An 18017-nucleotide genomic window follows, 5' to 3' on the forward strand; every position below is an offset into this window, starting at 1 on the left:
ATTTAGAAAATTCGCTAAAACATGAATTTCCTCGGTACACGGTAATTATTTTCTCTGGCGTAACTAAAAAATTCCAGAATGTTCGAAAGTCAAATTGCATAGAAGGTTTTCGGGTAGGAATAGCATGAAAGGCGAGCGCAGCCTACTAATCTTCGAAAAACGCGCGGCCCCCGACTCCAATCTGAAAGATGAAAAAAATGATTCCTTCAGTGGTCTAAATTCCAATTACTTAAATAAACGGTGTCTGAAAAGGTAGTCTCGCGTCCCGGGGTGTTTTCAATCCGAGCCGGTGTGTTTCCAGCGCTTTTAATCTGAAACATGGCCGCGCGAACGCGCTTGCTCAGCGGCTGGTGGGCTCCGGTGGTCGCGTGAATCCGAGGCCCCGTGTCTTTTCTGTCCTGTGTCTTTCTCGAGCCCGCAACAAGAGATGCTTTTACAGATCCCCCTTTCCGCTCGCGAGGCGGTCCAAGTGGAACCAGGTTTTTGACTCCCTTTCTGTTCCCGTTTCCGCTTCTTCCGCGGCTGTCGGATCATTGTACGTTCCAAGCTGTGTGACACAGAATTCTGACAACGCGAGGGAGACGCGCTGCCGCGACTCCGCGGAATTCGACATAACTATCTTCGCTTGTCTCCGTTGTTGTCGGATATTTCATGGAAAATCATACGAGGTTTCCAAGTGGTTGTCGCGGAGAATTTTCTTGCGATATCGTGCACCACTTCCTCGCGGAAGTTGACGATTTTAGTACGGGTTCAATTGAAACAATTGATTTTTAAATGAAAGACTGGACAGCGGATTTTATGCATTTGCTTTGAAAAATTAGAATACAAAAATTATTTTTAGAAATAAATTTTTATTCGCCTCCATTTCCCTGGAAATTGTGCATACACACTTGCATACAGCGCCACCGTCTACTTATCATTTTTTAAGCATTGATGTTTCCAAATTAGACAACGTCATTCATCGCTAAGGAGCTTTATGCAAAATAAAAATTTGAATGTCCAATGTTCTTCCTCTCCTTGACGATTTTAAAAAGTACATCGATGCTCGTCAATGTTCCTAGTGTTTTTCTTGTTTTAAATTGCTTCTACTCTTTTTTGTCCTAAATGCATACAAGTTTAATCCTTTTTGCAGAAAGAATGATTGCAGAATCAAGTGAAAAAAGTTGTTTGTTTTGCACAGTTTAATGGCAGTTTCTTACAAGAAAGTTGCTTAATAATGATCGAATGAAGCTACGTCGCAAAGTTTCGACATTTCGATATTTCAGCCAATCTTCGAGAAACTAGACATTTCGTTCCACAGCGTTCCCTTTTTCCTCGCCCCACGAGCGTCTAAATACGGTTATTTATTGGTCGATTTACACCACCGGACGAGTCCCTCGCCCCACGGATCCGGATAATCCATTTCCGCTGAGGAATCGCCCGCGGAAAAATTCCCTGCGACCGGAAAAGCCGAGTGAAAAATATGAAGACGCTCGAGTCGTACGTTCTTCTGAACAGAATACGAATTTATGAGCTCCTTTTTTGGAAAAAGTAAATCTGGAGCGGCGGTTTTCAACGCTTCCTCCAGCATGCGACAGTTAAATTATGGTCTGTTTTTCCAAAGAAGATAAGTGAAGTCGTAGCAGTTGTCTCTCCTACACGTATCACTTCAGACTTGCAACACAGGAGTGGAACCAACTTTTTGAAAACAGCGTACGAATTTATGGGCTTCATTTTGGAAAAATGTGGACCGTTGATTTTCGATCTTTTTTCATCTTGTAACACAGGACGGTTGAATTATTGTTCGTTTTTCCGTAGGAGGCAGCTGAATAACAGCTGCACATCCTACTCTTGTTATTTTAATTTTGTGCATTGTGTTTATTTCAAAAACTTCGAATCTCCGTGTATGGTTCCCGTTAACAACATTTTTACTTTGTAATTTAATAAACTCCCATCGTTCTAAGAAGGTTGTAAAACGAATGGACAATTGCATGAAAATATTTTTTCGGACAAATTTCGAAATTGATGAGCGCTTTTCCATTTTCATTAAATACAGACGATTCTTATGTTTTTAATAACAATTGCAATAAAGAAAGAACCAATAACGAGCAAGATTTAAATAATTCCTGTAAAAATTTAATTACCACATAAAATAAAGATCGTGCTCCAGTCTCCGGCAACGTCAGACCACAAAACTGCATTTTCGATGCAATCGAAACGGCGAAACTAATTTCACAAACCCACGTGACGAGTGCAATAACGTAATTGGCAAAAGTAATCTGCCACACATATTTACATTACACTCGAACGGTCCCGCGTTGCGCACCGTCGTCATCAATTACCGATTGCCAATTAAATTACTCAAATTCTGTACTTTAAAATGGCCATCGATCGCAACGACTCGTTCGACGCCGAATTATCGAAATTTTACAGTACACTTACGTCGAAAAGCAGAGCGGAAAAATTACTACCAGTTAAAAATTATGCTCTACGAACATGTCCCGCAGCAAATAATCCTGTTACGCTCGATTTCCAGGGAATACCGAAAGAAACGTTTTCCCGATATTTTTCCCTCCTTTGTCGGCGCTTTTAGCAAATTGAAAACGGCGCCCGAAAATGTATCAGGCTCGATTAAATTTTTATCCAGCAGTTTGTCGGACCGTTTTTTTTTTTTTGCGCTCGACAAATTCGCGAACTGCGGCAATAGGGTATAGCGATCGGCGTTCCCGACCGAGTTCACGGCGAAAGGAACCTCTTTCCCGGTTAATTGGAGTCGCGTGGCGACTCGTCGTGAACAAAGTCGACCGATCAAATTCGTGAAAGTGCCGGTCTTCGTCATTAAAAGACGAAGACCCGCGAGAGACGCCATTTTCCCGGCTACAAACGGTACACGCGCCGAGAGAAGGCAAAGGGTCAGATTATACTAGGCAGGTCAGACGATTAGGGTGTACAAAACGCTAGACACAAAAACACGGTAAACAAAGTTTGTCGGGCAGCATTTGGTTACCCTGTTTTTGTATCTAGAGTTTATACACCCTCGCGTGCGCGAGCATAATCCCTGTCGCAACTATTCTCCGGAAAAACCGTGGCCTCTTCGATCCTTAAATACCGGCTGCTACTGCCATTTTTGGTAGTGTGTCAAATCGTTGCACCGCATGAACGAAACCCCAATTCTCCTCGTGAAACGAAAGACGCGCGAGAGAGATGCTTTGTCGAAGAGACTTGTGATTCATGTTTCTTTATGTTTTATAATTACATAAACAGATTAGCTTAAGATCATACATATATTAAAAGAAATTAAGATATCCGATAATTATTTAGAAAGTACCACTCGTCTCCGATTTTTATGAAATTTACACATGTTATAGATTTCGACATCTTGAACAACTTTTTCCTTTTCCAATATAGGGGGGTCGCTTTTAGTTTTCGAGATATTCGCAGAAAACTATTGCTAATACTGTATTGAATTTTCCCGTATTCTTGCACGTTCCGTGGCAACGTGATAATAATTATACAACGTAAAAATAATTACCAGAAATCCTTTAGGATCGTCGATGAAACGTACGAGGAAAATCAAACCTCGCTCAAATCACGATGGCCGGAGACAGCGCGTGTACATATAGTGGGATTAAAATGCTAATAAATGTGAGCTAATAAATTCCAATTTTCCAAAACAATTTAGGCATTTAAAAGAATCTCGACAATTTCAAAATCACTTTAAAAGCATTGAAAAAATCCTCTAGAATCGTTATTGCAACGTACAAAGAATGTTGAACCTCATTGAAATGATAATTGTCTGGAGACAGCTCCACGTGCAGTCGGATTAAAATGCTGAAAGATTTTCACGAATAAATTCCAACTTCCCGAAACAATTTCCACGGTCATTTCAAAGAATCTCCACCGATTCAAAATCACATAAAAAGAATCATAAAATCCTTCGGAATCGTGTCGGAAAATGTAGGCTCGTCGGAGAAATAGTAGGGCTAGGTAGGACAGATAGCTTGTGTACAGTGAGACCAAACTGTTCACAAATTTTTCTGCACAAAACAATGTCCATGGTCATTTAAAAAAAATCTCTACACTTTCAAAATCGTGTAATAAGAATCATCAAATCCTTCAGAATCGTCATTGAAACGTAGAAAGAACGTTGAACCAGCTCCGTGTGTACAGTGGGATTAACAAGTTAAAAGATTTTCTCGAATAAATTCCAACTTCACGAAACAATTTCCACGGTCATTTAAAAGAATCTCCACCGATTCAAAATCACATAAAAGGAATCATAAAATCCTTCGGAATCGTCTCGAAAAGTGGGGGCTCGCCGAAGGAATGATTGCCAGAGGAGACAGCCTGTGTAAATTCAGTTACGTAGAGAATAACGCGTTGTCTGTGACAACGTGGTCTGGCAGTGAACGCGTTAATAAAAAGAAAGAGGGAAGAACAAGAAGAAGAAGAAGAAGATGATGAAGAGGAAGAGTCAGGGAATCGAAGAAGCTACTCGTCGATCAATATGTTGCAACCTTCCGGTACTAAAGCGGTCCGCAGCAGCGTTATAAAACGCGACACGTATCGAAGATAGCTCTGCGGCCTGGTGTACGGTGCAACCTCCATCCCGGCTTGGCTTCGTTCTTATCGATGCAGAATCGACGATACGAGGCGAGGCGAGACGTCGTAGAGCATCTTGAAGGGATAGGGGGTCGCGTTTCGGTCAACGTCAGCGTCTGAAAACTGTGGTATACGAGGAGGCGCGGGTGTCGCGTGTGCCCGAAGCTCCTTAAGGCTCTGCGGTCAGATTCGCTTTAAGTGCATTAAGTAAATCCACTTAGATCGAATCTTATATAAAACATCGGCTAATCAGCTTTAAATGGCTGCGTGGCGGCCGCGTGTCAAAGGAAACTGACTCGAAATCTCTCTTGATCTTGACACCGGCTCTCTCGCTTTCCGTTCCCTCTGAACAAACTATCGGTTGTTCCAACATAACCGCTCTAGACAGTGCTATGCCGCAGCAGTTGCTAATTTAGGACAATTTTTTATTTACAGGTTTTACACTCTGTCTGACGCGAGACTCCCGGCTCCAACAAAGACCTAACGTTATATGTACTCACCGTCAAGTCGTTCCTAGTCGTGTCCTAGAGGAATTGTTTTTCTGCGTTTATGTTTTACACCGAATCGTCTAAACAATTCCTCATTGCAGTAATAAGATATTTTACAAACCTGCTCATAACCTTCCATCGACGGTTTTAAAGAGTTCTCCGATTTTTTAAAATAATTTAGAAACTTTAGACATCGCGTTAACGGGCCTGGAAATTATTTTAAGAACTAGTCGTCTCCGTGGAAATTGTTTAACACCTTGCTCCAGCTTTAATGCGATTAAAAAGTGGCGTCGTTAATCGGGTAAAAGAAAGTGTCAGGAATTAGATTTCTAAAGAGAACTGAAACATGTCTGCAGCAGGTTAAACGCTAAAAAAAAATATGTACAGAATTTAATAAGAAAAATTGGCCGTAGAACCGTGCCATCACGACCGGCCATTTCAGATCCATTTGAGCGCAGCGCGCCGAAAAGAAGTTAATCATATAATTTCGCTGAACATTATACCTTCGGACCACTTTCCGGCGATAAAAAATCGCAAAGTACCAACGACATTACAGAGTACTATTTGCAGATGGCGAATCCGTTTTTGCCGTAATCAATTTTTTCGCACATCACAGAACTTGCGCATTACGTCGTACTTTAAAGTAAACGGATGAAGTCATTAGCGTCCGTGAAATGAAGTAACAAGCGTGTAACGCAACAACGTAATCGTGAATGAGACAAATCCCATGATACACCGGGTAGAAGCCGTAATTACGATATTACTCGTCCCGTCCTCCAAAAAAAACTTTGTTTACAATCAAGCATTCGATGCTTGCCAACTGTAATAAAACCGTTTCCTCGAAAACAAAAGACAAATGGATAATGAAAACAAAGAAAAATAAAGAAAGAACACGAGACATAACCGTCGATTATGGGAACGCAACGGGCACAGTTTAACGACACGGTTTACCTCGAAATGGAAAGCTTCTATTCACTTCACCTTCAATATTCGAGACAATGTCGACCTGCTATACGACTTTCCGAGACGTTCGATCGAACAGGGCGTATGGTCGCTCGTATTTTTAAGGTTTGTTCACAACTCCGCAACTTAAACGAAACCACTTCTGGGAATAAACTACGTATCGTTTTCCAATGATGTGGAGCGAATTTTCCACCCAATATGCTTTAGATGATCGCCGAACTGTACTAATCCCCCGAGCATTAGGACGAAGAAGCAAAACTTCGATTTTAAAAGCACTTGGGCATTTCTGAAGGTAAAAAATCGATACTTTAAAAATTTGATAAAAAGACAATATTCACAGACAAGATTTTAGAAAAATAATTTTAAATCCCCCGATCTCTCGGCACTCATTTTCTCGGTAACCAATCGACCGGTCAAATTAAAATTTTGTCCGCTTACACTGCTAAAGATAACACGTATTTTAGCCGAACGATTTTTTGAAATTCGGCCCGCAGTCTGACTGGCAGCCTAATTTGTCGACTGAAGCTAAGAATGTAGAAGAATCTACAATTCGATAGGGTTGTATTCTATCTTCTATTGTAAAATGCACATCTAGCATCATACTAAATGCCTCCAAAATTTGAAGACGATTATCCACGGTAGATACTGAAAAAATATGATAAAGTTGTCCAGCTTTGTATAAAAAACGATGTCCTCCCCGTTTAAGGAGTTGTTCGCACTGTTTCGACGAAAATAAATTCGCACGAAATATTCCTCGCCGATAAAACATCGTCGTACAGCATGTTCCACCTACGAATAATGACCGTTCTCGAACGTGGGGAACTATTCCGCAAACACGATCGCGTTCACAGGGAAAACAATGAGCAGGTTCGTTTCGGCCGGCGCGTGAAAAATCGCCGTTCTATTCGTCAAATTAGTCAGGGTTCACGGGAGGAACGCCGAAATTGAGGTCGTCGAGGCACCTGTTAATTTACAAGCAGTCGGTGCTGCTGCTGCAACTGCTTTCCGTCGACGTTTGTTATTTGAATGGTCCTTGCGGCCTCTTCGACGATTTATTAACACGGTATTGTTAAACCTCTTCAAGCGTTCGCAAATAGAACGAGGGGCGGGCGTTCTCGCGTGTGTGGTTATTTCCCAACACGGACGAGGAAAACGCGTTCGAAGTCTGACAATGCTGAACGAGCAATTTTGTTCCTTCCATCGGCGCAGGATAAAGAAACAGTTGTTGCAGCCGCGGTCGATCAACAGGAATTCCCGTGCAACAGATACAGAGTAAGCTATTTTTACGAATTTCCACACACCTATTGACGATGTGAACGCATACTTTCTTGTGGCGGTAGATACATACATTCTTCAACTACGAGGAAATATTTTTTTATTCGCATTTGTTCATTTATTCGTCACCGTAGTTTACACTAGACTGCGGGTTGTATGCATGAGTAGGTGTAATTTAAATCAATAATAACATTAGAAGACCTTAAAGATACTGTTATATTATTTTCAATCTATTAAACATAATCATGAAGAAATTAAATTTTTATTTTACCCCAGTTTGTAACAATTCAGATAATAAGTTTTTATTTTGCGTAAAGATCCGCAGTCTATTTATTACACAGGAATACTCATGTCACAGTTATACGAGCAATTTTTAAAACCTGCACGAATTTTTTTTACAGAACTATTGGTAATGTGGGAGTATAGTCTCTTGGAATGTACAGATACATCCTTCGACTACGAGAAAACATTTTTTTTTTTTTAATTAACAACACATTGCACTAAATGACCTGTGACTTCGTTGCGAATTCGTCTGCAGAAGTTTGCGAGCATACTTTTGAAATATTGCACTTTTGATGCATGCAGGCAAAAGGTTCATTTTAGTGAATTTATTATACGAGAATCCTCTGTTAACCCCTTTTCCTACCCGCTAACTCCCGATTGCTACAATGAACAAGAAGGTCGGTCACGCTTCGATGCGTTTTGTTGTTTAGCCGTGTGCTCGAACCTGCGCAAAATGTATGCGTCCTGTGACAAGTATATTTCGGCGTAACGAAAATAGAAATAAGAAAATATCGAGAACGAGGGGACTGAGAATTCGCGTTGTTTACGTTTGTCCCGAATGAAGTACCGCGAGCCAGGCTCGTATTGTATACGTTCGGTCTGAACGACCTACCGCGGATCAGGCGTGTACTGTTTACGTTTGATCCGAACGACGCACCACGGGTCAGGCTTGTGCTTTGGACTCTTTCTGACCACGAGTCTCACACGTTGTTGTCAAGCAGGAGACAAAGAAAGCAGAAACGAAAAAGAAAGAGATATACGAACAAAAGGAGAACATAAAGGACAAGAACTTGAAAAATTGAAGAGAAATGGAAAGGAGGAAGTGAAGATAAAGAGTTGAAAACGAAAAGGAGCATTATGGCCGATGATTTTTAAGCGCATCCCTGACGCCATTATAAGAAATGAAACCTCCGGAAGTAACTCCTATGAATTTTAAGCTGATCCTTTAAGGATTCTTTCATCTACCGTCTCCCCGGCAAATAATCTCTTTACCAAACAACTGTGTAGCAAAGGCCGCGACGAAGGCCGATATGCAATTTAAACTAAAAACTTCCAAGTTTAAATGCGCGCGGCAGAGCTGGCTGACTTCGATTCAAATGAACCCTGCTGCGAACTTTAGTTTTCATCCTCTTAGCTCCACCACGTTTCTGATGTATTTATTTTCCTATTTATTTGGAGACTTTCGTGGTTTATTTCCCAAATTCGGGGAAAATGTTGAGGTTGTTATTATTAACACCCTCCTTACCGTTACAGAGTATACTATTATTTAGAAAATTGTGTCAGTGACATAGTGACAAATATAAAAAATTCAAAGTTTAAACTTATCATTAGACTGCAGATTTGATGCGTTCATGACGAAAACGAGTAAGTACAGTTTGAAGCGGTGAACAAATGAAAAGAAGCAGAAATATCATTAAAGATAGAATGAAATTTTTAGTAAAAAAGACAAAGTATTTTTACCTAATTTTTATTTGGCTCTGTATAGTTGATAAGTTTTGTTTTGCATAAAGATCCGCAGTTTATTTATCGTAGTAGGTAGGTACTTTTTAGCATTCTAAAAATCCTGATAAAGTCCGAGTTATTCGAATGTATTATAATGAACACGAATTTCTGAACCTTGTCAAGAAATAGTCATTAGACCAAGAAAGCTTGTAACGCAATAATAAATTGTTTACCATTTCTGTAAGGAGACTCTTCATGCAACATTACATTTATTTTAATATTTCAATAACGTAAAAAGAATATTGAATTACATTTCATCCCGTTTCTCACATTTATCCATGACATAAGAACGTACCGGAAGCAACAGTGCAAAATAATATTTTTTCCAGTAAGTAGATACGGCAAGTAAGAAACATACGTCTCGGGAATAATATATTTCCGTTTCCTCGGATCGCAAATACCGTCTCGGGAATTCGAGTCGCAATCTTTCCTTTGTGATCCGCATGAAACAATTTTATTCCGCCCTTTTTACTTCCATTTGCATAAACCCGGGACCGAGGAGCTCGCTCTTTCTCTCTTCTTCTCTACTGTGCAATCATTTCATGCGTGCTTTGTAAAATAATAAGCTTTATTCGCCTCGTTATTCGCGAAGGAACGGTCTCGATATTCCAATGAATTGTAAATAACTAGCTCTCCCGCGGAGAAACGTTGATTCCGCGAGAGAACGGAGACACAATTTAATGTCCCGGCGAATTTGAAGCGTCGAATCTCGCCCCGGGAATTTTCCTCGGGCTTCGTGTTCCATAGTTCGGGACCGCCGCGCCGCGGCAAACTAATAGCGGGGCTGAATCGACTAGTCGACGCGGAATTATCGTCGGTCATTAATCTTCCGCGAACCTTTAACGAAATTTGTTGCCGCTTCGACGTCCCCCTAAAGTGCATCCTCCGTCGACCGGCGGCGGCGGCAGCCGCATCGATCTACTTTATTAACAATTAAAAATATGGGCTCGGGACCGCTAGTTCGACGACGCTCGCTCTGATAAAACGCTAGGAGGTAGGTACCCCGTTCATCGACTTATTATACTCGCAAGTAATTCTATTTATTCTTTCTACTATTCGATAGTTGGTTGACTGTGTTCGTTAGTTGGCTTCGGATTTTGTGTATTTTTAGTATTCGTTATAAATTAACGTGTTTTAGAGCCAATAAAATTGACCTGCCGTATTCTTCAATACATTCTTCTACCTCTACATTTTTTCATGTGTTCGGTAGCGAATCGACCACATTTGTTAATAGCCTGCAGATTTACGGATTTCCAGTATAAATTAACGCGGACTGAAATCAATTAACCCTTTGCACTCGGAGCTATTTTAACTCCAAAACGAAACATTTCTTCCGACCTAGAATATTTCCCTTCTATATATTTTTTTTCATGTTATACACACGAAAATGGTGCTATTTGCTCGTACAATACTGAACTGTTTAGTAATTTATTAAATACAAACAAATTTGATAATGTAAAAAATATTTTGAATAATGATACAGCAATTTTTAGTGGCGCCTTACAGTCGCCATTCGAGTGCTAAGGGTTAAATTAATCCTGTCGTATTCCTCGGCTATTTTTTGACCCTTGTACATTTTCATTTTTTTTACACGAGAACTACCGAACCAATCAAAATGACTGGTTATCAGAAATTTTTGAATGAACTTCTTTATTGAAGCACATGTTAGAATAAAATATACATCTGTTGTATTTATTACTCGGTAGTTGTAGCGTTAATACCACTGTATTTTCAGTTCAGGTCAGATTTGACGTGATTGTTCTGTATATTTTTCCTGCGGGAGCTTTCGTTTTCAAGAAAATCGATTCGGTAAGCCCGTGGAACACGTGTGCACTGCAGCAAGTAACAGATACATGCGTCCAACCGCTGCTGACCATTTCCACTTGCGGCAACGTTTGCAGATATATCGACAGTGGTGTACATACGTCTCATCTGCTTTTTCGTAGTATAACATCGCGCGAACGGACACGACAGAAAATAATAAGATCGATAGAAAACTGATAAGTCTGTGCATGCGAGTGACTGCAAGTTATATTACACGGTAGAAGCAGACAGAAGTGGACAGACATATTGGACACGTCCTCGACGACGACGTTTCGAATTTAATTTGGTCGCGAGTGAAGCGTCGTGTTGAAACAAAAAAAGTTGTATTGCATTGTCATTCATTTTTACGCGCACAGTCGCGTCCATTGAAAATGAACTACGAAGCGCGTTTTGTGCGATCGAGTCGACGTAAGTTTGTAACAAAACGCGTCGATTTATTAAAATGATATTATACTCCTGATTGTAACATTTTTTTTTTATTTCTTTTTCAGTACCGGCTACTAGAAACGACTAGGCTTATTAGACTTTCCATTTCAATTCGTTTTTATAATAGTGTTTATGAATTTTATAATAATAAATTGTTCGTTTCAGTTGCGTCCAACAATTCATTGAAAAGTGACTTCTTCGTTCATTAAAACTTGCCTTTTACAATGAAAAGAACTTGCTTGGATATTATAAGATGGTATTAAACATTCAATATTTTCTTCTCTGCTTCGTAACTACATTATTGCTGGCCTTCGGATTTTTATGCGGAATAAAAATTGTCTGCGCTAATAGTAAGACAGAAGAGCTACATTTACCTTCTTCCTTAACAATTTCAATCGGTTGAAAATATACATCAGTATTTTTATATTCCTCAAATGTTCTCAATGTTTCGCATTTGACCCGCCACGAATACGTCAAATCCGCAGTTTAATTGTTACAATCCGGACAAGTTTATGTTGATCTTAATTGCAAACACGGTAAATTCATTTAACGTTACAACCCAATAAATTCGTTTCATAATTTTATACAAAAGCGGCCTTATGACGTCGCCAAGCGAATTCTGAATGGCTCTCGGCACGAATTCGTGTTTACGTTTCGCGATAACAGGGAAACTGTATTGTATAAGTTGACATTGCGGTGACGAGCATAGGCGAGGCATCGTTGGTTGAAAAAGTTGGGTATCCCACTTGACCAGCAGTCGAATTAAAATAACTCCGAATGGCCGGGATTGAACGGTTACGCGGTCCGTTAGACGCGAATGAAAGGATGCTCCAGATTTTCGCGTGAAAAAGAAATATGGCCGTCGAGAGAGAGGGGAGGTGGAAGGAAGAGAGAAAGAGAGAGAGAGAGAGAGAGAGAGAGAGAGAGAGAGAGAGAGAGAGAGAGAGAGAGAGAGAGAGAGAGAGAGAGGCTACGTCACCGATCGCGGGGGCAAGTATTAATGCTATCGCGTTTTACTTAGCCGCAATTACGATCCTTACCCAGATTCTGTTAAAGCTGTCGCGCGATTGAAAACGCGAGCCGCAAGTCAAAGGTTTTCGACCGCTTTTCGACGTTTCCTCATTTTCGCCGTGGCTCCATTTTCACCCGTGAAACCCGGTTTTCACCGGAACACTTTTTTCCACAAGAGAGAGAGGGGAGGAGGGAGCAGGAAAAAGAAAGAAAAGAGAAAGAAAAGATCTTCCCACCCGCTTAAACGCAGCTTCTTGTCCCCTATGTCGATGCACGGGAAAATGCTCGGTTAATGTAGCCGCGGAGTAAATGAGGACGAAAGACTTTCAATGCATTTTTCAGTTTCGTCGCCGGATTCTTTTATGCCAACCTTCTCTCTCCGCGTTCCTTCTTCGCCGTTCTCTCTCTCTCTCTCTCTCTCTCTCTCTCTCTCTCTCTCTCTGCCTCCCTCCATCCCTCCCTCCCTCCCACTCTTCCCTTTGATCGCTAAAACTGTGTGTATCGATTCCCCGAAAGAATGAACTTTTCTACGGGCGTTCGGATGCGCCGGTATCCTCCAGCCAATATTTTTCTCTGATCAATTATGACCACCGGGAACCTCCCGGCTAATTAGGCCAACAAATATGTCGAAGTTCGTTTTAGTCTTTATTGTTCCGTGACGATTTACTAACACAATTTTAAATAACCAAATTGTTGAAGTACATGATTATTTTGTTCTATTAGGGCTACTGGGACCTTCCGTTAATTAGGCCAATAAATATATCGAAATTCTTTGTAGTTATTTTTTGTTGCTTGAGCTGTACCATGAAACTGCACGTCCATTTAATGAAATTTTAAATTAACAGAATTGTCGAACCGTGATTTTATTTGTTATTGACAAAAGCTGTCTTCGTTGTGAAATGATTTGCTGCATAGAAGACGAAACAAGACCCTTGATTGCACTTTCTAAAAGCTTTCATTTTTATTTATTCCGCACTTTAGCGCACGCCCTGAATGCACAAAGTGCATGGTCGTTGGCTAAATCGGATTATTTCGACGTCAGTTTTAATTTTTGAAAATCGTAACTTATTCTGAATTTTTAAAATTAAATTAAAGTCGTCCGAAAATAAAATGGAATATACAGCGTTTTAATTTTTTCATCACCAATTAATAATTCTTGGTTAGATTGTAACTTCATTCATATTTTATAAATAAATTTAATAAATTCGTTCATTTAACGGTCAACTGAAGCGCGCGGATTACGTTACATTTTTTAATCGTCCATGGTGGGTTTCTTCACGGTGACAGATCTATTTCAATCTCAGTCGCAAAGCATCATGCAGAATCACATAAAATAATTTAAAAGTCAGTTGGGATTGAATTGCACACCAAATATAAGTTTTCATACACCGAGTGCAACTTCAAATAATTCACTTCTCATACCATCCATATAGGATGCGAAACCGCCATACTTATTTAAAACCAACTCCTTTCAGGAAAAACACAAGATCACAAAATTATTTGCTGGCACTCGACTGTCCGCTCCGAGGCGCCACTAAAAATTACCATAATATAATTCGAAGTAATTCTTATTAAATATCTTTGCTCGAAATGTCCAAATTCTGAAGTAAATATATACTTCAAGCGTGAAGGATTAAATATATACAAAAAAATAATGATTTTTCATCAGTTTTCTATCGTGCTATGTAATTTTGAAATCACATATTTATTATTTGCATTTCTCAATGCCTCCCATCACTTCAATCACATTATGTACTTTTCAAACCCTTTTTAAGTCGCATACGTTTCATTCAGACATTTAAAAAGTTAGGTTATAGTGGTTTAACGTAAAAAGAACGAACCTTGTAACGCTGTCGAACGGCGGAACGCAAAATCCGAGAAACCAATGTATCGAAGTCCGAAAAGAGTGAACCTAACCTCACGTTTTTTCGCCGGTTGATCCAGTTGGACGTTTATCCGCGGCGAGCACGTTCCCATACATTACGCGTCCCATTTCACGGGGCCCGGCCGGGGCAGCGTAAATTGAACTGTCACGCGGAATTAACGTTAACGAGAAAATCGTTCGCGAATCCGTTTCGTGACTTACGTGAGGCAACGATCTCTGCCACACGTCCCGCTCTCCTCCATTGGCGAGCGTTTCGCCTATGTTCGTTAGTGCGTGATAATTCGCGCGTACACAAGGTTACTCCCCCGGGACAGACGCGCTTTGACACGCTTTAAAAACGGTTGCCTCGTAAAACCCTCGCTACTCTCGTCTAGTGAGGAAAAAAATTCGCGAGGAGAAGAGAAAGCCGAACGAAAAGCTCGCGAAAAAACCTATCAGAAAGAGAGAGAAAGAGAGAGAAAGAGAGAGAGAGAGAGAGAGAGAGAGAGAGAGAGAGAGAGAAATGTGAAAACCAGTAGCTAATCAGAGGTACGTCGCCATTGCTTATCCCCGTTCCGCGTTTTTCTAATAACTCGGCGAGGCTTTAATTAACCGATTATCGAAACTCCCTTGACACGCCGAGAGAAACCTAACCCCTTACTCGGAGACCGTAACGCCTCGACCGAGGTGCCGCTTTCGATAACTTTATCGATAAACATCGATAATATAGAACTGTCAGACCGAGCTCGATATGTCGATATTTTTAAGATGTCCGTAAATTGAATTTCGCTTAGATCCCGACCCGTATAACTTACAAAGAAAGAACAGGCTATTAGATTTTATGAGATAGAGACATTTTTACTGTAGGAACGTTGGATAGCCAGATTTCGTCCAAAATTGAAGCTGATGCTGCTATGAATTTTTTAGGACTCCTAACCATGACTGTCATGTCGAGAAAATTTTATTCCAGGCAAAAAACCTTTTTCGAAAGTAGGCTATATTATTTCTGACGGGGGAATGAGATTGCAGGCTAACATGCTCCCTATGGCAGGTTTAACCTTTAATTGCTCGCGTGGGAACATCGTAATTTCGATGTCTTCGCAAATGCGTTCGTATCCGACGACATCTTCCGGTATAGCTTCCTACTCAATTACTCGTTATGGTATACAGTGGTGCTCGGGGGAAAACACCGACTGGTAATGGCAGACCCTTATGCGAGTATGCGAATATGCGAGTTAAGAATTGTACAAAAAATCGGGGTACAAGTATCTAAAGTTTAACATTGCCGGCGATGATTGCATAATTTTTGGAAGTCTATGGCCGTGGCTGAGTAGTTTTTAATAGATCCTTCAACAGAAACTTCAATCGTAAACCAACTACCTCTGAATAACGTAATCTAATAATTTTGGTAGGGATTATTGTGCAAAAAAAGACGGGGGTGGCCACTACGTTGGCCAGGGACAAATTTGGGAATTTTGCATAACATGTCGATTGTATATACAGGGTGTCCCGCATACCGTGGACAACCGAGAAGTAATTCTAAAATTTGTTCGTTTGACGCCTCGTTTCCGGGAAAAACGACTTTGAAAATCCGTCGGTTTCGCGTGATTTAGTATAGGGTAAGGGACCCAATTACTGTGCCTATATTAATTATACTTATTTTAAAAGCATAATGAATTTTCAAAAAGTATAACTAGTATAGGCACAGTAATTGAAACCCCCATAGTAATTGGTTCCTTTACCCTACGCAAGACGTAGAATCGATAGGTCATGATCAGACGCATCAGCCGATTCCAATCTAATAGCACGCGTATTCGCCGAATTTTCAAACTCGATTTAGTCGAAAACTTAGTGTCAAATGAAAAAATTTTATTCTTCTTTTCCGACTCACTTATGCGTGCAGAATTACTTCCCAATCGATTGTCCACGGTATGCGGAACACCCTATATATATATGTATAAATCTTTCACAAGGAAAATTCAAGTTTTCTCATTAGTTTAAGCCCTTGTGTGGCTCGGTAAAACCTGGGTATATATCTGATTTAACAATTTCTCGAGTCCGAGTTCATCCTTCCATTAAATATAATAGAATGAAACAATCATCAAAACGTAAATCCGTGTAAAAATATCGTTGAACGATGCTTGATGACATAATGTAGAATCGTGTCGCGTTGTTGGAACTATTTTTCGAAATCTCCCCAGTTATGCGAACTTATCGATAATCGGTACGAGCACCGCTCGGTGACGGTCGCTCGATGAAAAACAAATTAGCTGCACCGCGTCCGAAGACGCACGACACCGAGCGTTCCGAATATGTATGTATCCCACAAAGAAATCATGGTTGACAGGCCGTGCTTCGTGACGCGTAATGTCAGAGGCGGATTAACCTCGGAGTGAAGCTTCAGAGCGTAGGCGAGCGAGAAACTAACACATTCGGCGAACGTGGGCAAACGCATATATACATATTCCTCTGGAACGCGGAGAAGGTTCTTACGGCTCCGGTTCGATCGTTACAGCCGTTCCCATAACGCACTCGTGGAACGAACGCATCGAGCAACACGAGTGCATAGCATCGATCGAGGCTCCCGTGAACCGTTTGACAGGTAGCGCACGGGCTAATCGACGAGCGTTTAAAGGGAATTTTCACGGGGGCAGGTAGATTCGCGGACAGTACATCGATCGTGGATGCGCGTTGCGCGTGACATTTGCCGCTTGTTCCGTGCGGGGTGAGAGCTGGGGGGGAAGAAAAGAAAAACGTATTCGATAGTGGAAAATAATCGAACTGACATCGGGCGAGAGCTAGGCGGAATCGTCCGGGGCCGATCGATTCGCGGTTCTACGTTGTTAGGCTCGCGTTCTACCGGTGACATTCACGATCGTGGTTACTCACCTGGACCCCCCGGCAAACCGTCAGAACGGCCAGCAGTAGTCCGGCCACCAGCATCCCCTTCATCCTCTTTCCACTCCGCCTAACCTTTCCTTAAATCTCCGGCACCGTCGTCCTCTCTTCTCTCCTACGTTCGACTGGTTGACAAAGACGACGACGACCAGTTTTTCCCCCGGAAACTTCCCAGCAAGTTATCGGCGACCGCACTCGTGTAACAAACCGGAGAAGAACGTTGCGGAACGATTCTACGCTGTACGGTACGACAAGACACCCACTCTCTCTCTTCTCAACCGCCGTGTATACGGGAGCACAGCGTACTACTGTGACACTGCTGCTGGGTGGGTCGCTTCACGAGAAATCAAGATGGAGGTGAAGCGCGGCGCCGGTGCCGCTGAAACGACTCGACCAATCAAAAGCTGTCACTCGATGACCGCGCCGGAGGGCGCGTTCACATGCGCGCAGTGGTCAGTCGATACTGTGGCGGGAATATTGAGATTTCGAAACGGCATTGGACCACTTTCCCGTTTTATTTCCGAGGCTTCTCGATAGAAACAATTATCAGTACATGTATTATCATTATTAGCAAAAAACATGTTCCCAGAATTTTCGAAGCAGATGCTTCAGTATCTTACATTAAGCAGTACGAATTTACTATGCTTTATTTTATTATATTTTGGTGAACTAAACGAGGAGTTCTGCCACACTAAAAACACGTAGTTTGTTTAAAAATAACAAATGTTACTGAAAATGGTGATTTTATCACTAAAATGTGCTTTTAAAATTATTTGAGATGTATGAATATATATGTATTTTAAAGCAGGGAAGATGACATTTATTAATTATTTAAAATTGATTAATTAAACAAGGATTTCGAAAAATTCTGTCTCTCCCGAATCAATAACTCATCGCATTAA

General features: G+C 41.1%; 2 protein-coding genes across 4 annotated transcripts in view; one reads left to right on the plus strand and one right to left on the minus strand.

Annotated features, from left to right (window-relative positions):
• The window catches only part of Appl (amyloid-beta-like protein), a 59860-nt gene extending 42405 nt beyond the window's left edge, over positions 1-17455 (minus strand). Inside the window, exon 1 of one of the 3 annotated variants that reach the window (XM_076805286.1) lies at positions 17107-17455. In XM_076805286.1, coding sequence (XP_076661401.1) covers positions 17107-17169 — 63 coding nt within the window. In that variant the 5' untranslated portion in view covers positions 17170-17455. The remainder of the gene's footprint in view (positions 1-17106) is intronic. The other 2 variants (XM_076805284.1, XM_076805283.1) reach the window with 2 other exon arrangements.
• The window catches only part of LOC143365261 (small ribosomal subunit protein eS19), a 168617-nt gene that overhangs the window by 139509 nt on the left and 11091 nt on the right, over positions 1-18017 (plus strand). The gene's annotated exons all lie outside the window — the stretch shown is intronic.

Source organism: Halictus rubicundus, chromosome 2 (assembly GCF_050948215.1).
Source record: "Halictus rubicundus isolate RS-2024b chromosome 2, iyHalRubi1_principal, whole genome shotgun sequence".
NCBI lineage: Eukaryota > Metazoa > Arthropoda > Insecta > Hymenoptera > Halictidae > Halictus > Halictus rubicundus.